The sequence below is a fragment of the Salvelinus alpinus genome, chromosome 31 (assembly GCF_045679555.1).
Source record: "Salvelinus alpinus chromosome 31, SLU_Salpinus.1, whole genome shotgun sequence".
Classification (NCBI taxonomy): domain Eukaryota; kingdom Metazoa; phylum Chordata; class Actinopteri; order Salmoniformes; family Salmonidae; genus Salvelinus; species Salvelinus alpinus.
The window spans coordinates 19,087,766-19,111,384 of record NC_092116.1 but is presented as its reverse complement, the minus strand read 5'-3'; the positions used below and the strand labels follow the sequence as shown (position 1 = coordinate 19,111,384).

The window sequence follows — 23,619 nt, the reverse complement described above, 5'->3', positions numbered from 1 at the left end:
TACAATTACCTAACAACCAGAGCTGGGGTCAACTCCATTTTGATTTTAATCAATTCATTAAGTACACTGAAATTTCAATTCTCTTCAATTAGGACAATTTGGATTTTGGTTTACTTTCTGAATTGACTGGAATTTAAATGGAAACTGGAATTTTGATAAGTCTGACTGCATGAACAATAGTGCCCCCTCTTTTCTACTCAAAAGGACAAGATCACCTTGTATCCAAACTGAATCCACACTCTGTCTCCCCAACTTTTGAAGCATGGCAGGGTTCCGGACATTTCCATTCCAGTCAACTCAGAAAGTAAACGGAATTCCAATTCCACATTTTCCTAATTGAAAAGAACTGGAATTTCAAATGTATTTCCTGAATTGAAATGGAATTGACCCCTACCCTGGAGCATGGATTTAGTATGGACACCATAACAACAAGGTATAACTTTAAGACATTAGAGCCTATTATACAGACATAAACACAAACGATATACAGGTTCTCCTCAATTAAGGCCGAACACAGTTAAGTTAACACATGAAGATTGTCTGATATAAAAAATAAAATAAAAACAGGGCTTTGTCCGTTTAGCTATGTGAAATACGGATATGTTTTATGCTAGATACTTGACATTCTTATTTGATCGGAATATACATTTAGATTTACAATGACTAGCTATTGACAGTAAACAGTGACTAGCTATACTACTAAAATATTAGGTTGCAATGAGAGTATGAGTGGTCAGAGAGGATGGTGAGGGCTATGGGGGTAGATAAAGGGGAAGAGTTACTAGTTGTTGGCAGATTCATGATGGGCTAACAACCAAAATGGTTGTCTTTTCTTCTTCTTGTTGCCTCAAATATATTATAGAGCAAAAAATAACTGACAATCTAATTTGAGTGTGGATTTACTACCAATGGTACTGATGGCACCAATCTTTAATATTTTCTAAATACACTGAATATATTCTTGAAATGTTTTGTAGATATAAAAATGATCTTGGAAGGCTGAGCTATCATTGATCCACCAAAGTCCAAATTCTTTTAACTCCTGAAGGGGAGATACTTGATAGATAGAAGGATAGTACGGGACAGAAGGCAGTTGTTGATGGTAAAAGCTGTACAGCAACGTAGGCACTTGCGACTGATTAATAGCGTATAATTCTTTAATTTAAAAAACATTACTTAAAGTAAGTCATTTTGAATCCCTCTACCCCTTTGGATTCAGATGAGAGGGATAATTTGAGTGGTCTTTGTCGCCCCCTATTGGTACAGTTGAGTTTAGGCTGGGTGAAATGGGCTGGATTGATTACGTGAACTTTGCTGCCCCCTGAAGGTTTACTCAGAAAACACATTCTAAACAACATAGGGGCAGGCAGGTAGTGGAATGGCATGGGCAGTTGGATAACGTGTCAACACAGTACTAACAACAGTACTTCGTACAGATGCATTTCAGATATGTTAACTATTCTGAACAAAAATATAAACGCAACATATAAAGTGTTGGTCCCATGGTTCATGAGCTAAAATAAAAGATCCCAGAACTTTTTCCAGATGCACAAAAAGCTTCTCTCTTACATTTTGTGCACAAACTTATTTACATCCCTAGTGAGCATTTCTCCTTTGCCAAAATAATCCATCCACCTACAGGTGTGGCATATCAAGAAGCTGATTAAACAGCATGATCATTATCTTTTTTTTTAAGGTGTCTGTGACCAACAGATGCATATCTGTATTGCCAGTCATGTGAAATCCATAGATTAGGGCCTAATGAATTTATTTACATTGATTGATTTCCTTATATGAACTATAACTGAAATTGTTAAATGTTATGTATATATTTTTGTTCAGTACAGTTGAGGGAAGCTCAATAGTGATCGGATCACATTGGACTTGCTTTAAAAAATAAAAAGTTTTCATGCTTGTTTGTTTTACTTTTAAAGCAAGGTAAGATTTTATTTGTTTACTTGTATGCGTTGTGTGCTGCAATTCAGCTTTTAGCGACCAAGTACGGCCTGAATGTAAAATTAAAAACCCAGACTACTACTTAAAATAACTTCTATCCATTTCATAATTGAATCCTCCTTTAGGACCATAACATCTTGAAATGGTTAGGGATCGTTTGAAGTACAGTGGATGTTGAATTTGAATACATGTGGCATGGTCATTTGTGTGTGTGTGTGTGTCACATGGTCTGGTTTAGTCAAATCCTTGCCAGTCACTCTGTTCAGAGTCATACTCCAGCTCCACTCCCACACAACGCACTCCTTCCAACAACATGGGTGTACCATGGTGACGGTCTGAAAAACAGGGAGAGAAGAAAGAGGGAGAGATGGCAACAGAAAATGAAAAGAGACAGAGCGATGAAAAAACCCATTAGGCTATCTCTCAGAAATGGTTTAGTCCACAACATCCAACCAGTGCCAGTGCGCTATATTACAGTGTGGTAAAGTAGAGTGAGTGAGAGACTGTAAAGCCTTAGGGATTAAGCTGTAGGTTGATCCGTTTCCCGGCCTCTCCACGAACCCTTTCATACAACTATATCCCCTCCCGTCCTCTGCCTGCCTACAGATGTTCAAGTTCGGATCACCACTGTGGTTTTTGTCCCTAGTTGACACAAATAGCCTGTCTATCAGTACTTTCCCTCTCACTATTCTAATTTAAAATACATAAATTACTGAAATCAGATTGATAAATATATAAACATACAATCATTTTCTGTTGAAAGGAAATTAATTACAGGGTTTGTGTTAGGTTCCAAAGTGAATCATCATGACATAATTTATTCAAAGCATCCAGACAGTGAAAGCAGTCGGAGTCCAAGTACAGCCACAGTGCGTTACAGACAGAAAATGGCTCCAACTAAAGAGCCAGGAAGAAAGAACGGGATGCAGTGATTATAATCAGTCAGTCATGTTCAATACAGTACAAGTATTTTACCACATCATAAGCTCTCCACTTATGCGTGACTCATTTTGTTTTACTCAGGTGATCACAGCATCGCAGTGATCAGTGATGCTCTTAATTTAAACCACGCTGTTCACACTCACCATCAGGTGGCAGCAGCACACTACTACATCTATTCTCACAACCAGTCTCCTCGGTGATAGACTGTTACTCAAGTGAACAACGCTACAGCATTGCCTTGTTGTGCTTTCAGGAAGACAATGACAAGATGGCTACAGGAAGACAATGACAAGATGGCTACAATAGAACTAAACTGATACTTCTAGAAATTCTATTAGAAGAGGCAGTTGGTTTTCAGTACTGTTGTGTATTAATAATGAGGGAACTACAGGTAACTGCCAAAATAATGTTAACACGCGTAAATGAGGGATACAAAGTGTATTGAAAGCAGGTGCTTCCACACAGGTGTGGTTCCTGAGTTAACTAAGTAATTAACATCACATCATGCTTAGGACCATGTATAAAATGCTGGGCAGACGATTATTTTGGCCATAACGACAACGCCCCCATCGGACGACAATGCCCCTATCCACAGTGCTGTAGTGGTCACTGAATGGTTTGTTGAGCATGAAAACAATGTAAATCATATGCCATGGCCGTCTCAGTCACCAACTGAACACTTATGGGAGATTCTGGAGCGGTGCCTGAGACAGTGTTTTCTACCACCATCAACAAAACACCAAATTCTGGAATTTCTCGTAGAATAATGATGTCGCATCCCTCCAATAGAGTTACAGACACTTGTAGAATCTATGCCAAGGCACATTGAAGCTGTTCTGGCTCGTGATTGCCCAACACCCTATTAAGACACTATGTTCCTGTTTCCTTTATTTTGGCAGTTACGTGTACCTCTACAGAGCATATACTGCATGATACTACAACACAATCTGTTTAGATCAGAAAATATCAGTTTTAGGAACGGTACATTGCATCACACTGGAAAGGAAGTTAAGTGATGCAATGGTTTCATATTGATCAATCTTATTTTTGTTTACTCCCCAATTTTGTGGTATCCAAGTGGTAGTTGCAGTCTTATCTCATCGCTGCAACTCCCGTACGGACTCGGGAGAGACGAAGGTCAAGCTGTGCGTCCTCTGAAACACGACCCAACCAAGCCGCACTGCTTCTTGACACAATGCCCGCTTAAACCGGAAGCCAGCCGCACCAATGTGTCGGAGGAAACACTGTACACCTGGCGACAGGTGTCAGCATGCACTGCGCCCGGCCAGCCACAGGAGTCACTAGTGCGCGATGGGACAAGGACACCCGTCGGCCAAACCCATCCCTAACCCGGACGACGCTGGGCCAATTGTGCGCCACCCCATGGATCTCCCAGTCGCAGCGACAGAGCCTGGACTCGAACCCAGAATCTCCATATTGATCAATCTACACTTCTCCAAGCGTTGGGAGATCTGGGGTGTATTCACTAGGAACCAAACGGAACCAAATGGGGGTGGGGCTACCCGAATTTGTCCAATAGAGACTTGTTTTTAATGGGACTAATGATTACAACCCAGATCATCCGAGCAGTGTGACTGCAATAAATACAACCTGGAATGCCCCCACTGGTTTTGTTATGGGTGTAACACTAGATCTACCCTAGGGCGCACAGAAAACAGTAGGTCTCATTTAAAAACCAATAGGAGCACATCATGCTCTTTCAGCGTTATGATGTAGCTGGCCTCTGTGGTCTTACCCATGACACGGGCGTGCACCTTGACCCCCACGCAGACGTCCTCCTGGCTCTCACTGACCAGCATCACCTCCTCACACAGCACTCCCTCTTGGTGGGCCATGTACTCACATGTCACTCTCAGACCACCTGAGGAGAGGGAGAGGGGGGGGGGGGGGGGTAAGAAGGGCAAAAAGGCAGAAGGATAGGGAACACACACACACACGGGGGAGCAAAATGTCAACCAGAGTGGAAAAACTCTGGGGTCAAACACATTAACACAACTGGCAAACACTACAAATAACACACACACAGTCCAAGTGGTCACAGAAAGGTCACAGGGATGAAAGTAAAAGGTCATGGTTTTCCAGCAGATGGTGTAATGGAATGGAGCAACTCACTCAGCTCAACGCTAGAACAAACTACTGAAGCGTTGAAGTGAGTGGTAATAACCCTCATTACGAAATCCAGAAACTCCCTGAGGGATGTTAGCAAAACGGTTAAACATTTCAACATTTCCTGATTTGGGTTCTGTCATGGACCGACACACTTTCAGTCTTTCCTGTACATTTGAGATGTACAGCTACCATAAAACATGACTGACATGAAGGTCTGGCCAACCGGAGACTGGGCAATGATCAGTGGAACTTAAAAAGGGTTAGGATTACACTACCGTTCAAATGTTTGGGATCACTTAGAAATGTCCTTGTTTTTGAAAAAAAGCACGTTTGTCTAGTAAAATAACATAACATTTATCAGAAACACAGTGTAGGGGCCTCCCGGGTGGCGCAGTGGTCTAGGGCACTGCATCGCAGCGCTAGCTGCGCCACCAGAGACTCTGGGTTCGCGCCCAGGACCTGTCGCAGCCGGCCGCGACCGGGAGGTCCGTGGGGCGATGCACAATTGGCCTAGCGTCGTCCGGGTTAGGGAGGGTTTGGCCGGTAGGGATATCCTTGTCTCATCGCGCAGCAGCAACTCCTGTGGTGGGCCGGGCGCAGTGCGCGCTAACCAAGGGAGCCGGGTGCACGATGTTTCCTCTGACACATTGGTGCGGCTGACTTCTGGGTTGGAGGCGCGCTGTGTTAAGAAGCAGTGCGGCTTGGTTGGGTTGTGTTTCGGAGGACGCATGGCTTTCGACCTTCGTCTCTCCCGAGCCCATACGGGAGTTGTAGCGATGAGACAAGATAGTAATTACTAGTAATTGGATACCACGAAAAGTAGGGAGAAAAGGGGGTGAAAAAAAGAAAAGAAAAAGAAATACAGTGTAGACATTGTTTTATTTTTTTATTTTTATTTTTTTTTAAATTTTTATCCCCTTTTCTCCCCAATTTTTCGTGGTATCCAATCGCTAGTAATTACTATCTTGTCTCATCGCTACAACTCCCGTACGGGCTCGGGAGAGACGAAGGTCGAAAGTCATGCGTCCTCCGAAGCACAACCCAACCTAGCCGCACTGCTTCTTAACACAGCGCGCCTCCAACCCGGAAGCCAGCCGCACCAATGTGTCGGAGGAAACACCGTGCACCCGCCCCCTCGGTTAGCGCGCACTGCGCCCGGCCCGCCACAGGAGTCGCTGGAGCGCGATGAGACAAGGATATCCCTACCGGCCAAACCCTCCCTAACCCGGACGACGCTAAGCCAATTGTGCGTCGCCCCACGGACCTCCCGGTCGCGGCCGGCTGCGACAGAGCCTGGGCGCGAACCCAGACTCTGGTGGCGCAGCATAGCACTGCGATGCAGTGCTCTAGACCACTGCGCCACCCGGGAGGCCCAGTGTAGACATTGTTAAATGTTGTAAATGACTATTGTAGTTGGAAAGAGCAGATTTTTTATGGAATATCTACATAGGCCCATTATCAGCAACCATTACTCCTGTGTCCCAATGGCACGTTGTGTTACCTAATCCAAGTTTATAATTTTAAAAGACTAATTGATCATTAGAAAAACCTTTTGCAATTATGTTAGCACAGCTGAAAACTGTTGCCCTGATTAAAGAAGCAATAAAACTGGTCTTCTGACTAGTTGAGTATCTGGAGCATCAGCATTTGTGGGTTCGATTACAGGCTCATAATGGCTAGAAACATATAACTTTCTTGTGAAACTCGTCAGTCTATTCTTGATCTGAGAAATGAAGGCTATTCTATGCGAGAGTTGCCAAGAAACTGAAGATCTCGTACAACGCTGTGTACTACTCCCTTCACAGAACAGCGCAAACTGGCTCTAACCAGAATAGAAAGAGGAGTGGGAGGCCCCGGTGCACAACTGAGCAAGAGGACAAGTACATTAGAGTGTCTAGTTTGAGAAAACAGATGCCTCACAAGTCCTCAACTGGCAGCTTCATTAAATAGTACCCGCAAAACACCAGTCTCAACATCAACAGTGAAGAGGCGACTCCGGAATGCTGGCCTTCTAGGCAGAGTTGCAAAGAAAAAGACATATCTTAGACTGGCCAATAAAAATAAAAGATTAAGACGGGCAAAAGAACAGACACTGGACAGAGGAACTCTGCCTAGAAGGCCAGCATCCCAGAGTCGTTATTTTAAATGGACAAAACATTTGCTTTTCTTTCAAAAACAAGGAAACTTTTGAACGGTAGTGTAGGCATAGGTATAGGGCAATGGCTGTATCCGAGGACCTGGAACTGGGGCTGATGGCTATGGTAAGGCTGAACCATGGGCTGGGGTGAGGTAGCTGGGACTGGGGTTAGGTCAAAGGATAGGACAGAGAATAGGGCTGAGGCTGAGTTGAGCAAGACTCGGACATACCCTCTGGTACAGGAGTGATATCGGTGATGCGGATATGGGGGTTGGGTACTGGAGCTGGAGACGCGTCCTTCCCCAGTGATGGAACCTCCGGGAGGGTGAAGACAATCTCATACTTGTGCTGGGTCTTCAGGAAACCAACCTGACAGACATATAAATAAAAGAGAGTGAAGATGAAAAAGGGCACGATGGGGGGGAAAGATGGAGAGCAAGCGAAAAAGCTGCAAGAGAAGAGAGAAAGAAATAGAGAGGGAGAGAGCGAGTGCAAGAAAAAGATTGAGAGAAAACGAGAGCGAAAGAGAGGGAGAGCGAGCGGAAGGATAACCCTCTGTCAAACAAGCCTCACATGACCCTCTGGCCGTGTCAAACAAGCCTCACATGACCCTCTGGCCGTGTCAAACAAGCCTCACATGACCCTCTGGCCGTGTCAAACAAGCCTCACATGACCCTCTGGCCGTGTCAAACAAGCCTCACATGACCCTCTGGCCGTGTCAAACAAGCCTCACATGACCCTCTGGCCGTGTCAAACAATAAACAAATAAAAGTGAGGGAGAAAAGAGTGAAAGAAAAAAAACCCAGTGCTTTGATTAAATAGCTCTGCAGCATACCGTCTGTCTCCAGCCATCCCACACACTGACTACATCCCACCACATCTGATTTAAACAAGCCCATTGCCAGGAGCGGCTCTGGCTACGGTTAGGTTACCCCCACCCGGCACCTGTTTCCATGGCAACCCAGTGGTTCCAAGGAGGCAGCAGAGAACTTCAGACACACGGCACATTCACCGCTGTCGTCTGTCTGGTGGACCTCACTTCCCACACCGGGGCAGCAGAATCAAAGGGCCGTCAGAACCGCAGCACAGTCACACAACACGCCCACGACTACAGTGCTATGCTGCAAAGAGTACAGGGGTTCTCTGATCCACAGTCATCCTCTGGTAAACAGGAGGGGAGAGGACTGGCATAGTTGTAACTGAATCTTCAAAACAGATACAGGCGATTAGCAGATATGAGAGAAACTCGCCTCCTCCCCTTAGTTGTCATACAGGTTTAGGGTTTCAAAATTCAGGAACTTTTAATAAATTCCCTGGTTATCCCGAAATCCCAATTGGATGATTCGAGGAATAAGGAGAGAATAAGCAGGAAATCCAGAATCCTACAACAAAGATTTCTGGTAAACCAGGGAATTTATTGAAAGTTGCAACCCTATAAAAAAGGTTCACCTCACAGTTCAAAATGGCAACACTGACTTCACTGATTTCTTCAAGAAAAGAAGCACGGCTGGGGGACCACTGGAGATTAAGGGGAAAAGTTTAGGATAATCGTAGCTCTCTGGGTGTGCTGTTTTGATAACTCTTACACGGAACCCAAACCGACTGCGCGCGTGTGCCATCGCGCATAATTGTATTTTGTCCCCCCACACCAAACGCGATCATGACACGCTGGTTAAAATATCAAAACAAACTCTGAACCAATTACATTAATTTGGGGACAGGTCGAAAAGCATTAAACATTTATGGCAATTTAGCTAGCTAGCTTGCACTCGCTAGCTAAATTTGTCCTATTTAGCTAGCTTGCTGTTGCTAGGTAATTTGTCCTGGGATATAAACATCGAGTTGTTATTTTACCTGAAATGCACAAGATCCTCTACGCCGACAATTAATCCACACATAAAACAGTCACCCGAATCGTTTCTAGTCATCTCTTCCTTCCAGGCTTTTTCTTCTCTTGACTTTATATTGCGACTGGCATCTTTCATAAATTAGATGCATTACCGCCACTGAACTCATTCGTCTATCCTTCACCCACATGGGTATAACCAATGAGATGGCACGTGGCTACCTGATCTATAAACCAATGAAGAGATGGGAGAGGCGGGACTTGCACCACGTTCAGCGTCACAAATAGAACTGACTTCTATTTTAGCCCTTGGCAACGCAGACACTCGTTTGGCGCGCACGCAGCAGTGTGGGTGCAATAATTGAATAATATAGATTTGTACATTTATTTTGCAACGCTCGCACACGCGATGCGAGCGGTGTAGTCAGGGTATTATGATCATTTTCACGTCAGACATGTTAAGTTATTTAATCCAAACCCACCTTGACCATAAAGTTCCCGTCAGGCTGAGGGATCACCATGACGACAGAGTCGTGGAGCTTCTCATCAAAGTGGACATGGGACGGAGTGCCGGCGGCAGCGGTGGCTGGCTCTTCTGAGAAACCAACACCTCCCGCCTTCGCTGAGGAGCCTGAAGAGGGAGAGAGAAACTAACTTAATTGTTACACACACACAAATGGTAAGGGACTCTGGTACAACCGTTTCCAATGGGAACAACATTCTTATGCCAGTGACACTCAACAATGAGTTGTTAGTGGCTATAAAAAAAAATCTAAGAAAATCACAAAAAAATAAGCTGGAAAGAAATCAAAGAACATGGCATCTTGAACTTTGAGTGTGAATCAACTTAATTTCAGTCATTTGAATGCCTCTTCAAAATGTCTGTGATCACTCTTAAAAGCAATGGTAACTAAATATATTTGTAATCATGGAAGGAAAACACATTTTTCAGGAAGAAGATTGAGGATTTGAGGATTTGATATGAGGTAAAGAGTAATAAAGAAAAGGCCTATCCCTTATCTAATACTGTAGAATGCCCTGCAGTCATAAGATAAACAACTTTATTGTCCATAAAATGGACATTTAAAGGAAACCACCTGTCACAGCATTTGGAGAGGGAACAGATAAAATGGTATTATAGAAGATACTGATATAATAGATCTCTACCACTGTCTCTCATGGCTCTGGTCAACAGTAGTGCACTATATAAGGAATAGGGTGCCATTTGGGACACAGCCCAGGTTTGTTTGAATGCCTTGTGGAACACATTAGATCACTGATCTTTTGAAATGCTGTACATTGACTGTCCCTCTGGGATACATTGTCACAGTATCATCATATTCATCAACATTTTTATCTTCTTAGTTGATTTCCCTTTAAAAAGAGTGATGTGTATCTACAGCATTTATTTCCATTGCCTCGCTTGGGTTAATCCTATCTGGGTCAAGAAGATAAGAGTTTAGGAGTCACAGGCACTGTGATTGTATTTCTTTAATAACATTGAGGCAGAATTTCATTAGGCAGCGGATGGCTGTTTAGATTAAAATGATATAAAAAAGATAAAGATATGAGGAGCAAATATAAACCTTGAACTTAATCAACTTTACAGTTGCATGTTTCATACCAGTGCCTTCAGAAAGTATTCACACCCCTTTTTCCCCACATTTTGTTGTGTTACAAAGTGGGATTTAAATGGATTTAATTGCAATTCTGTTAACAATCTACGCAAAATACTAATGTCAAAGTGGAAGAAAAATGTGAACTTTTTAAAAATGGAAATTAAAACACTAATAGATCTTGATTAGATAAGTATTCAAACCCCTCAATACATGTTAGGATCACTATTCACAGCAATTACAGCTGTGAGTCTTTCTGGGTAAGTCTAAGAGCTCTGCAAACCGGGAGTGTACAATATTTTCCCATTACTCTATAAAAAAAATTGAAGCTTTTTCGAGTTGGTTGTTGATCATTGCTAGACAGCCATTTTCAAGTCTTGCCATAGATTTTCAAGCCAGAATGTCTTCGCATTCTATAAATCGCCGGGGAGGTAGGCAAATCCAGACTCATCATGGAGAAAAGTCGGTTGGCCTGAGTGATGTGGATGGCTAGCCAGGCAATATTCTCAGTTTACTCAGACAACTAATGTACAGTATATACAATTTATTAATTTTGCAGACCCCACCGACACTGACTTTGAATACCAAAAGATCTGACCCATATCACGTCGGTAATATGGGTCAGATCTTTTGACCTGGTTGGTCTAGAAGCAAGCCGTTTTCATTGTAATGGTGCAACCGTGACGCTAACAAATCTGCACTCGCTTGTTTCTCTAGGGCACTCGGAAACAACGGTAGAGCGTCAGAGATTTTTTTTTTCTTTCTTCATAGCCGCCAAAATAAAACTCTTGTTGACTTTTGTTGATTATGCAATCAATTTGGTCACACTTTAGAGCGCTGAGGTGAGTCGGAGTATATCTGTGTCCACTCCAGTCTGAAGACTACCTACTATGACTACCTACTACTATGCTACACTAGTTGAGAGGATTTGTGGATTCCGACAATGCTGAGAGAGATCCACAGCCTTTCAAACAAGACCGTTCGTTAATCCACATTCTCTGGACACTAGCCCAGACAGTGAACTGGACACTGTGCTGGCTAGATACCAGGCTTGGGTTCAAATAGTATTGGTTCTCTTTCAAATACTTGGAAGCATTAGATTGAGCCTGTTTTTTAGAGTCAGGTGGGCAGCTTAGGCAGCGGTTTGTACTTTTGAGACTATACCATAGTGCCAGGCAAACTCAGTGTTTTGAGAAAAAACAACATATATACACACTATTTGAACCCAGGTCTCTTAGCTGATGAACATCCAAGGCCTGTTACATATACTACAGTGCAGTCTACAGTACAGGAGTTGGCTTCTCTGTCTGGTAGTCATAATCTTTTCCCCCTCTCTCTCTCACTCTACATCTGTTGGTCTGGGTTTGGATCATCGTTTCTCTCCTAGCCTCTGTTGTATATTAGATGACTGTGTGTGTCTACCTTGCTCTCTCTCTCTCTAACCTGTCCTTTCACTATCCCTTCCATCTTTGTCTCGTGTCTATTGTCTGCGTCTTTCTCTGCATGTCCCGTCCCCCCAGGCGGGTCAGTGCTTGGAACTGCACAACACTTTAAACAAAGATCTATCACTAACTTTGTCTGATAACCATGGTAACAGACTCCATTGGGCTTGTATCTCCAAGTTCAGTTCCCTCTTCCACCCCTTGCTCTCTTTCTCCCCAAGGACCAAATTAAACTCACACACACACACACACACGCGCGCTTTCGCTCTGTCACTCCCTGTGAAAGCGGCTACATCCCAGACACATGAAAAATACATTGAAGTGAAAACAAATAAGATGTAAATCTACACTCTCATTCAGCAGCCTAATTAAAGTGAGAACAAAGACCCAGGGAGAGGAGAGTGCTTTGTGTGCAGAAACAAAACCTCCAATCTTCACTGGGGGGAAAGAGACGTATTAATGACAGTGAAAAATGTGTTGAGTCACTTTTAGTCCGTCTCCCAGGTGCTGTTCTCTTGCTGTGTTTCTACGAGGCTCCCTGAACACTTCCTGCTCATCTGTCATGTGCAACATATTCGTTCACACTGAGTCACACACACTTCAGACTCATTCAAACAAGTCCACATTGTGTTTTTGCCCATGTTTCCCCTAAAAATGCATTCTTCCAAAGACTGTAAATTGATTCTTCTAGTTCAGGAGAATAAGCTGTAGTATGTGTGCATTGCAAACAAATACATTGACATGTCGGGGTTGGATTGCCAGGTCTTACTCTCTTCTTGCTATGGGATTTCCTGTACCCTTCTTTAAATTACACACACTAAGTAAGCATTTGTATACTGTAGTGATGTTATAACATAGTGAGGAGGGGGAGAGAGGCGGGGAAGAGAGAGAAAGAGTGGGGGGGAGAGAAAGGAAGAGAGGAAAGCCTGATTTTTGGAGGCTCCCTGTTTGATAGCAAAGTTGAGATAAGTGATACGTGTGAATTGGAAATTAGATTTTTAGCATATCCCACTCTCCCTGAAACACCCTCAGAGAGTGGGGTCCCAGCCCAGGGTCTGCCATTATCAACAGCAACCCTGGAGGAATTAGAGTCAAGTGCCTTGGACTAGGGCAGACAGATTTGACACCTTTCGGTTACTGGACCAACGCTCTAACCGCTAGGCTACCTGCCGGCCCTGGCTTTGAGAAGTGTGAATGTAGGAGGGAGAGGCTGGAAGACTGATGGAAACCTGATCCAGACATCAACAATGTCTGCCAACCCTTGGGAGGCTATAGGGCAGGGATCATCAACACGATTCAGCCGTGGAACCATTTTTTCTTAAGCGGATGGTCAGGGGGCCGGAACATAATTACAAATAATTTGTAGAATGCAAATTGACCGCAAGAAACCCAAACAGATATATTTGACTAAAACAGAATCATTTCAAACCTTGCTTACATTTGTATACAATCACGTGTTTCTCTATTATGCGTGGGAATAAATTCACTTGGAGCTGATTTCCTGGTGTTAACAGTATGTTATGTCCAACAACGAAAATAAAATAGAAAATCCATCCGCAGGCCAAATTCAGGCAGCAGGCTTCTAGTTTGGGACCCTGCTATAGGAGTGGTTTCTGGACAGGGTTCATGTGGAGGAAGAGGAAGCTTAGGTAATAAACCATGATATACTACAGTACCCATAATGCTCTGTAACCATATGCGTTTTTATCCACCTAAAGACGTTGGCAAGAGTAGGCAACTAGATTCAGCAGCGGGACAGTTTTTCGTTGGTGCGGATGGTCAGGAGGCCAGAACATAATTATAAGAATCTGTCAACTGAAAAATTGGCCATAACTATGTCCACAAAGATATTGCATTTGAAAATAACTAATTTCATACCTTGAACACATTGAGACATATGAGAGCTGCACTGTGTTTTGAATTGAAAGACATTTTAGAAATACACATTATTGCATTTAAAACCACATAACAGGGTAGAAGGGACAAGAGTCTATACAACAATATAATAGAAAAGGGTACTTACTCTTCCTAGCAGTAGCCATGCCAGGGTTGGTCCACAGACACAGAGAGAACCCAACCGTCACAGCCTGGTCATCTCTATGGCCCAGCCACAAAACGACCCTGAGACACGAGAGAGGGAGAGAAACAAGAGAGAGAATAAAGAAGAGGTTTCAATAATAGAGGATTAACAAAAGGAGGGGAGGGCAACTAGGAAAGAGCTTAAAGCTAAAGAAATAGAGAAAGTCACAACCGTAATGAAATCAGGAAATAAATACTTCTGAAAGACAAGCTGGTATTTGTCTTTAATAAATCCTAGCCCCAGGTTACTAACTCTGTTCAAACGACGGCACCCAGCTGTGTGTGCCAGACTATCGCCAAGGGAGAGCGGAGGCTCCCGACTGACTTCAATGAAAGAAAAACAAACATTCAAAAGAGGATTAAATTAAAACCAAGGTGTCAGATGTTTATTTTAAAACATTTCAGGGAAACACAGGTTTCTGTAAAAGAAAGGACGATATATAACCTTAACAAAAATCAAGGGAGGCATTTTAAAAAGGTTGTTGAAAGATGCAGCACTCCTAGTGATTCCAATAACGTCAGGTGAGGGTCATACTAAGAAAAATGACAAGTTCCTCTGACTGACTGAAACCACTGGCCTGAAAAGAATGGATAGGTGACCAATGACAAGTTGCAAGTTGGGTGTTTCACCATATTGCTTTTGCCTGTTCAGTCCAGTCAGTAGCTAAAGAGAGAGGCTGTTGGATTGTACCTTGGACGTTGCCACAATTGGAAGAGTACCAAAAGATGTGCTTATTTACGATTCACCTTCAAAAAAAAAGAATTATGCCGGGGCCTTCCGAGTGGCGCATCGGTCTAAGGTACTGACTTGCAGTACTAGAGGCGTCACTACAGACCCCGGTCCGATCCCAGGCTGGATCACAACCGGCCGTGATCGGGAGTCCCATAGGGCGGCGCACAATTGAACCTGCACTGTCTGGGTTAAGGGAGGGTTTGGCCGGGGGCGGTGGCTTTACTTGGCTCATCGCGCTCTAGCGACCTTGTGGTGGGCTGGGAGCCTGCAGGCTGTCCTCGCTCCTCAGGTGAACGGTGTTTCCTCCGACACATTGTTGCGGCTGGCTTCCGGGTTAAGCGGGGGGGTGTTAAGAAGCGCAGTTTGGCGGGTCATGCTTCGGAGGACGCATGACTCGTCCTTTGCTTCCCGAGCTTATTGTGGAGTTGCAGCGATGAGACAAGATCGAAATTGGGTAGAAGGGAAAAGAAAATACATATATCTTTTATACCATGCCTTCAGAAAGTATTCAGACCCCTTGACTTTTTCCACATTGTTAGGTTCTAAAATTGAATCAAATTGTTTTTCCCCCCAAAAAACTGATTTAGAAATGTTTGCTCATTTATTAAACATAAAAAAACTGAAATATTTAGTTTACTCAGTACTTTGTTGAAGCACCTTTGGCAACGATTACAGCCTCGAGTCTTCTTGGGTATGACGTTATAAGCTTGGCACACCTGTATTTGGGGAGTTTTTCCTATTCTTCTCGGCAGAACCTCTCAAGCTCTGTCAGGTTGGATGGGAAGCGTTGCTGCACAGCTATTTCCAGGGCTCTCCAGAAATGTTAGATCGGGTTCAAGTCCGGGCTGTGGCTGGGCCACACAAGAACATTCAGAAACTTGTCCCGAAGCCATTCCTGCCTTGTCTTGGCTGTGTGCTTCGTTGTCCTGTTGGAAGGTGAACCTTTGCCCCAGTCTGAGGTCCTGAGAGCTCTGGAGCAGGTTTTCATCAAGGATCTCTGTACTTTGCTCCATTCATCTTTCCCTCGATCCTAACTAGTCTCCCAGTCCCTGCCCCTGAAAAACATCCCCACAGCGTGATGCTGGCACCACCATGCTTCACCGTAGGGATGGTGCCAGCTTTTGCTTGGCATTCAGGCCAAAGAGTTCAGGCCAATTTTATCTTGGTTTTATCAGACCAGAGGTGCCTTTTGGAAAACTCCAAGCAGGCTGTTGTGCCTTTTACTGAGGAGTGGCTTCCATCTGGCCACTCTACCATAAAGGCCTGATTGGTGGAGTGCTGCAGAGATGGTTGTCTTTCTGGAAGGTTCTCCCATCTACACAGAGGAACTCTGGAGCTCTGACCATTGGGATCTTGGTCACCTCCCTAACCAAGGCCCTTCTCCCCCGATTGCTCAGTTTGGCCGGGTGGCCAGCTCTAGGAAGAGTCTTGGTGGTTCCAAACTTCTTCCATTTAAAAATGGAGGCCACTGTGCTTGGGGACCTTCAATGCTGCAGACATTTTTTGGTACCCTTCCCCAGATCTGTGCCTCGACACAATACTGTCTCGGATCTCTACGGACAATTCTTCAACCATATGGCTTGGTTTTTGCTCTGAAATGCACTGTCAACTGTGGGACCTCATATACCACAGGTTGACTCCAAGTTGTAGAAACATCTCAAGGATAATCAATGGAAACAGGATGCACCTGAGCTTAATTGAGTCTCATAGCAAAGGGTATGAATACTTATGTAAATAAGTAATATCAACATTTTCTAAAAACCTGTTTTTGCTTCGTCATTATGGGGTATTGTGTGTAGATTGCTGAGGACATGTTAATATTTAATCAATTTTAGAATAATGCCATATTGTAACAAAATGTGGAAAAAGTCAAAGGTTATGAATCATTTCTGAAGGCACTGTAAAGAAGAATTGAATAATGGATTATGTAAGTGATCTACTACAGCGAACATTTTGTTTGCTATAGACAGACAGGCTTTTACGATGTCTTGTAGCCAAGTTATTTTACCACAGCAACAGAGGCCTGATACATTCCAAAGAGGACTTCTGCTCCCTGACACATTTAAACATTTGGAACAGTGAGTAAGAACAACTCCCTCGCAGGAGTCAAGGACCCCTAGAACCACTTTAGGTTTGAACCCAGTTGTCTATAGGTTCAAAAAGCCTGGGAAAGAAACACTACCTCCTTTTCTACTGCAAAGAAGGAAGAAGCGTCCTAGAGGGAGGTGATTAAAAATGTGTCCATTGACAGAAACGCTTGCACACGTAGATTGCCTTGTTTCTTAACTCATGCCTGATTTGCACTATAGGGCTGAATCAAGCTATACTGGGCAGGCCTGGTTACGCATCCACCAAAGCTGCTGGAAGCGTGCAATATGAAAGGACAACAGAGCCAGCATGGTGCGGTTCAGGTCGGCTTAGTAAAAAAAATAATGTATAAACCCAACATGCAACAAAGATTTTACAGTTCATAAAAGGAAATCAGTCAATTGAAATGTATTCATTAGACCCTAATCAACGGATTTCACATGACTGGGTATACAGATATGTATCGGTTGGTCACAGATACCTTAAAACAAAACAGAATGTAGGGGCGTGGATCAGAAAACCAGTGGTGTGACCAGCATTTTCCTCATGCAGCGCGACATATCATCACATAGAGTTGATCAGGCTGTTGACTATGGCCTGTGAAATGTTGTACCACTCCTCTTCAATGGCTGTGTGAAGTTGCTGGATATTGGCGGGAACTGGATCAAGCTGTCGTACATGTCGATCCAGAGCATCCCAAACAAGCTCAATGGGTGACATGTCTGGTGAGTATGCAGGCCGTGGAAAAAAAAAAAAAAAAAAAACTGGGACATTTTCAGCTTCCAGGAATTGTGTACAGATCCTTGTGACATGGGGCCGTGCATTATCATGCTGAAATATGAGGTGATGGCAGCAGGTGAATGGCACTACAATGGTCCTCAGGATCTCATCTCGGTATTTCTGTGCATTCAAATTGCCATCGATAAAATACAATTGTGTTCGTTGTTCATAGCTTATGCCTGCCCATACCCATACCCATACCCTGGGGCGGCAGGGTAGCCTAGTGGTTAGAGCGTTGGACTAGTAACCGAAAGGTTGCAAGTTCAAATCCCCGAGCTGACAAGGTACAAATCTGTCGTTCTGCCCCTGAACAGGCAGTTAACCCACTGTTCCTAGGCCGTCATTGAAAATAAGAATTTGTTCTTAACTGACTTGCCTAGTTAAATAAAAAAAATAAAAAAACCCACCACTATTCACAACGTCGACATCAGCAAACTGCTCGCCTACAGGCTGTCTGCCATCTGCCCGGTTCAGTTGAAAGCGGGATTCATCAGTGAAGCATACACTTCTCCAGCGTGCCAGTGAAGATGAGAATTTGCCCACTGAAGTCAGTTACGACGTCGAACCGCAGTGCTGTAGACGTCTCATCATCGGTGGTAGGCGTGTTGTCTGCAAACTTAAGTGTTGGAAACGTGCGAGGCCATGCAGTCGTGGGTGAACAGGGAGTACAGGAGGGAACTAAGCACGCACCCCTGAGGGGCCCCCGTGTTGAGGGTCAGCAAGGAGGCTGTGTGGTTGCCTTCCGTCACCACCTGGGAACGGCCTTTCAGGAAGTCCAGGATCTAGTTGCCGAGGGAGGTGTTCAGTCCCAGGCTCCTTAGCTTAGCGAAGTGCTTGGGCACCATGTCGTTGAACGCTGTGCAGTAGTCAATGAAGAGCATTCTCACATAGGTGTTCCGTTTGTCCATGTGGGAAAGGGCAGTGCATCATCTGTGATCTGTTGGGGCTGTATGTGAATTGGAATGTGTCCAGATTGTCTGGGATAATGGTGTTGATATGAGCCAAGACCAGCCTCTCAAAGCATTTCATGGCTACAGATGTGAGTGCTACGGGGCGATAGACAGGTCATTTAGACAGGTTACCTTGGCATTCTTGGGCACAGGGACTATGGTGGTCTGCTTGAAACATGTAGGTATTAGAGACTGGGTCAGGGAGAGGTTGAAAATGTCAGTGAAGACACTTGCCAGCTGGTCAGCGCATACTCTTGAGGATGCATCCTGGTAATCCTGCGGCCTTGCGAATATTTACCTGTTTAAAGGTCTTACTGAAATCTGCTATGGATAGAGTCATCACACAGTCATCCGGAACAGTTGCTGATCTCATGCATGGTTCAGTGTTGCTTGACTCGAAGCGAGCATAGAAGATATTTAGCTTGTCTGGTAGGCTTGCGTCACTGGACAGCTCGTGACTGGGTTTCCCCTTTGTAATCTGTGAAAGTTTGCAAGCCCTGCCATGTCGATCTTGGTCCTGTATTGACCCTTTGTCTGTTTGATGGTTTGTCCGAGAGCTTAGCAGGATTTCTTATAAATGTCCGGATTAGTACCTGCGGCACTCCAGGAACAGGGATGTCTGCCTACCCCTGGGCTTGGCTGATGTAAAGGTTTTGAGAAAAAAAAACACTTAGATACGGTAGCCTATACATTTATGTAAAAATGTGAATGCGTTGTAGTTCATCCTATGAACTACTAATACTGTATGCTATTCAAACCAATATCATAATGAGAGATATACAGTGCAAGCTGCTCTCAATATCACATTCTGCAGTGGACATAGCACGACATCCAAGAGTGCCATATGCCAACCGAGACAGCTTACTGTGGACCCCCTAGGTTCACGTAGATGTTTTGCCCTAGTACTACACAGCTGATTCAAATAACCAACTCATCATCACATTGATTATTTGAATCAGCTGTGTAGTGCAAAGGCAAAACATGCACTTGGAGGGCCCCAGAACCGAGTTTGGGAAATCCTGCTCTGGGCTATAGTAAGCTGTCTCAGTTGGGGGCAGGAACAAATCACTCATGCTACCAGTGACTCTATTAAGACTGTTTCTCACTTGAAATTAGCTCAGTCTAACGTTACTAGTTACCTGATCCATTTGGTAGATTTACGTTGCTAAATTACGTTAATTAAATGTAAATTGAGTTAAGTGTAACAGTAAAAACCTCGCATTTCTGCAAAGTTTAGCCTATAGTCTAATATTTTGAGAATATACGGCTACGTGATGTAACGAGTTGGAACCTGCTTGTCTCGACACTTGCTGCCTCGTTGCCCTCGCCGTACAATAATACAAAGTTAAAACTGTGCTTAACGCTCCGGCAACTGCAGCAAACAGCGTGGAAATATTTATCACCATATTTCGCTCACCAAGAACTCACCTTTCTTGCAATTGAGGCTATATGCACACGCTGCAACCAGGTAGTGTCCTATTGTCGGTTGTATCCAAATCAAGGATAGGCAAAGGAATATGGGTCCTCAGAAAATGAATAAACAGCAGAATGAACAACCACCGTAGATACGCATCCACTCCCCCTTGGTCACCACTAGTTAGCACAGCCACAAAGTCCTTACTCGCCTATTTCTACAATTTATCTTCTTAAAATCAGATTTTGAATATAACCTTAACCCTAACCTTAATCGCACTGCTAATTGTATGTCTAACTTTGAAATAAGACCAAAAATCTCATTTTTGTAACCAATTTTGAGTTTGTGGCTGAGGAATTTCACTTTGTGGCTGGGTTATTTAGTGGAAACCACTCCCCCTTTCGTTGGATTAATTTCTACCGCCAATTTCCGCATTGGTTACGTGATTTACTATCCCAATTCTGGACTATCCAATATCCGGATCTAAATTACAGTGTTTGGCAATGTTGTTTATGTTCGTGTAAACAATCAAATGTTCAACTCACATAAGGCATATCTACAGTAAGAACTGTCACAGACGGTTGGGTCGATAACTGAGTACGTTTCAGGGGTTTTTCTCCTTCCACTCACCACTAGGATACATTCATGTTATGATGTCGCCACTTTGTGGCCACTTTACGTGTAGCTGAAGTGAGGATGAGATTCAGATACTTTTGGAGGACAGCGGAAGTTAATAATTATTATTGTTATTATTATAATTATATATTTTTTTACAACGCGTCTCTGCTCTTGGCCTTTAACAGATGTCAGAGATAGAAAAAAAGTTTCAGGCTTTTATATATTTCAAAATGACATCCTATGGGCTCAGGGACCAATCACAATGAATAGCCTACAAAACAAAACATGTGAATGGTTAAATCAGTTGCAAAAATCTGACCAATTGTATTTGACATCGGCGGATCAGATTTAGGATTACGTGTAGTGTTAACTAATGGGATATGTAAACACAGGCTGTAGCTGCACTTACCTGACAGCCAGGTGTCATTTGGCATTTGGCTAAATAGATGTAACAGAACTTTCAATCATCATGAGAGAAAGCGCATTTAATTTCAAATAATAATAGGCTACATTTAGTCGAAAAAGGATAATTGTAATTTTAGGTGGGATAGGTTAAATAATAGTTTTATTGCAAATATTTACATGTAATGAATAGGACTTATTAGCCTAATCAGAATGCTACAATTTCCCACAAACTCATCTTGTAAAGGCTTTATTCGTGATAATTACAGTAATACAAGAGCTACCTTATATCATAGAAACGGTGTAAATTAACTATTAGTGGTGTAAAGTACTTAAGTAAATCTACTATAAAGTTCTACGTGTTTTTTTGGGTATCTGTATTTAACTTTACTATTTATATTTCTCACAACTTTTAATATTACTTTACTACATTCCTAAAGAAAATGTTGTACTTTTTACTCCATACATTTTCCGTGATACGTAATTACTCCATACATTTTCCGTGACACCCAGAACAGGAAAATTGTCCAATTTAAGCATTTATCAAGATAACATTCCTGGTCATCCCTACTGCCTCTGATCTGGTGGACTCACTAAACACAATGCTTCTGTTGTCTGATTGTTGGAATTTGCCCCTGATTAACGGTTAAAAAAATTTTTTACAAAAATTGCGATCTTATTTGCTTAATATAAGGAATTTGAAATTATTTATATTTTGAATGCTTAAGTATATTTTAGCAATTACATTTACTTTTGATACTTAAGTATATTTAAAACCAAATACTTTTAGACTTTTACTCAAGTAATATTTTACTGGGTGACTCTCACTTTTACTTGAGCCATGTTCAATTAAGGTATCTTTACTTTTACTCAAGTATGACGACTGGGTACTTTTCCCACCACTGATTATGATAAAAGCTATATATATATATTAGCATGGGTATTGAAAGATACCAGAGGGTGAATAACAAAAAAAGCACTAATATAAGAAGTGGACGGTACATGTTTTGTTTTGGGCTAAATGTGAATCCCTCTACGATCTAATGGCACTAACCATTACAAACTAGGACTTCAACCAGGCTGTCCCTATGCTATTTGCTCACTTTCTCTCTTAAACTGGTAGCACAAAGCCTACGTGAATGTTTAAAAACTTCATCTTGATTTACCCAGTTTATCAATAGAGATTTACCATTCAAATAAATGATTATCATTATGTTGTTATGTAGTTAGATCGGTAAAACAAAGTAAAATTGATTGTGTGACTGTATAATTGACTCATTAATGCATACATGGCTGTGTCTAAAAAAAATATAGAAAATGTAATGATGTTGAACTCGAAAGATGCCCAACGATTGAACAGAGCAGTAGCTGAGTTGATCTGTCTGGATCAAGTGCCATTTTGTGACTTTGGTTAATATGCTTTCCTTTGTATAATTTTGGTATTAAGTATCGTGATGGTATAGAGATACTTAACCTGGTATCGGAGTCATAATTTTGGTATGGTGCCAAAGAGCTTATATACTGGTAGGTCAGTGATGCCACTATATAATATAGATGGTGTCGTGTATCTTCTATTACTTAGTGTTAACACAAAGGTAAATATGTATAGCATATACAGTAACAATAAGTAATGTGTTGACTTATTCTACATGTTAACCTGCACGAATGAGGTTGACTGAGCTTCCTCTTCGTAGTTTGTAGTGTTGCACTGTTTTGCTCTTATTCAGAATTTTCCCCTGCAAACAAGACATCACCAAGTCAACATCAGATTCACACCAAACATCAACAAAATCCATATCACATTAGGTTAATTGGCGTCTTGCTTTGAAGCATATAGGTTGTGTAATATGATTCGATACTGTGTGTGGTGGTGGTGTATCTATGTGGTTCCATAGTGTAGTGGTTATCACGTCTGCTTTACACGCAGAAGGTCCTGGGTTCGAGCCCCAGTAGAACCATGCTTTTGGCGGCATGTTACAGTAGCTGCGTTCTAACTATCAGATAAGGGGGGAAACGGTTGCTTTTTGTCCACACACTTTTGATCGGAAATCAACATCACCCACTAAGTAATTTTGGCAATTCAAAGTGTTTGAGCGAGTAATATATCAATATTTATCTTTAAAAATGTGTTATGACATAGCCAATGAATATATAGCACAACTTTGGATTTCAACCCTGTTTCAAAATCGAAAGGTTTCTAAACTTTAGACAGTTTGGAAGAGTGAACTTTTCTTTTCCTCCCACTTTGACTATATAAAAAAATATGCATATACACCGATTGTAAACTACCTAAATTATTGCTACTGGGGAATCTGAACAATCGATATGAACGATCAGCAGGTAGGCTATATAGTAGGGATGTGACAAATGGATATAAACAGACATGTTTTGTATCGTTTTTTCGCTAATACGATAAGAAAAAAATCTTACAATTCCACATCAATTCACAATGCAGAATAATGGTCCTATTACGTATGTATGACTGC

The 23,619-nt window shown here is 42.7% G+C and overlaps 1 protein-coding gene and 1 non-coding gene across 3 annotated transcripts; one reads left to right on the top strand and one right to left on the bottom strand.

The window, feature by feature from the left end:
• Positions 1–1,613: 1,613 nt before the first annotated feature.
• Positions 1,614–20,473, bottom strand: LOC139561086 (adipose-secreted signaling protein-like). 2 transcript variants are annotated; one of them, XM_071377928.1, is made up of 6 exons: positions 20,128–20,473; positions 14,093–14,190; positions 9,494–9,642; positions 7,396–7,534; positions 4,655–4,780; positions 1,614–2,291 (listed from the first exon to the last, which is right to left on the bottom strand). In XM_071377928.1, exons 2-6 carry the CDS (start codon positions 14,109–14,111, stop codon positions 2,191–2,193), a joined length of 534 nt encoding a protein of 177 aa, XP_071234029.1. In that variant the 5' UTR covers positions 14,112–14,190; positions 20,128–20,473; the 3' UTR covers positions 1,614–2,190. The 2 variants fall into 2 exon arrangements, with proteins under 2 accessions (XP_071234029.1, XP_071234030.1); XM_071377929.1 differs by lacking the exon at positions 1,614–2,291 and adding an exon at positions 2,742–2,853 and having other exon boundaries at positions 20,128–20,464.
• Positions 20,474–23,018: 2,545 nt separating this feature from the next.
• Positions 23,019–23,091, top strand: trnav-uac (transfer RNA valine (anticodon UAC)). Its single transcript has one exon. It is a non-coding gene; the product is annotated as a tRNA-Val (tRNA).
• The last annotated feature ends 528 nt before the right edge of the window (positions 23,092–23,619 follow it).

Bases quoted from the DNA above. Each gene is read 5' to 3' on its own strand.
- LOC139561086 (XM_071377928.1), bottom strand. The intron at 4,781-7,395 runs GTATGTCCGAGT...CCCTCTCCTCAG, and splicing joins TATCACTCCTGTACCAGAGG to GTGGTCTGAGAGTGACATGT. The intron at 2,292-4,654 runs GTAAGACCACAG...CCTGTTTTTCAG, and splicing joins GGTGCACGCCCGTGTCATGG to ACCGTCACCATGGTACACCC.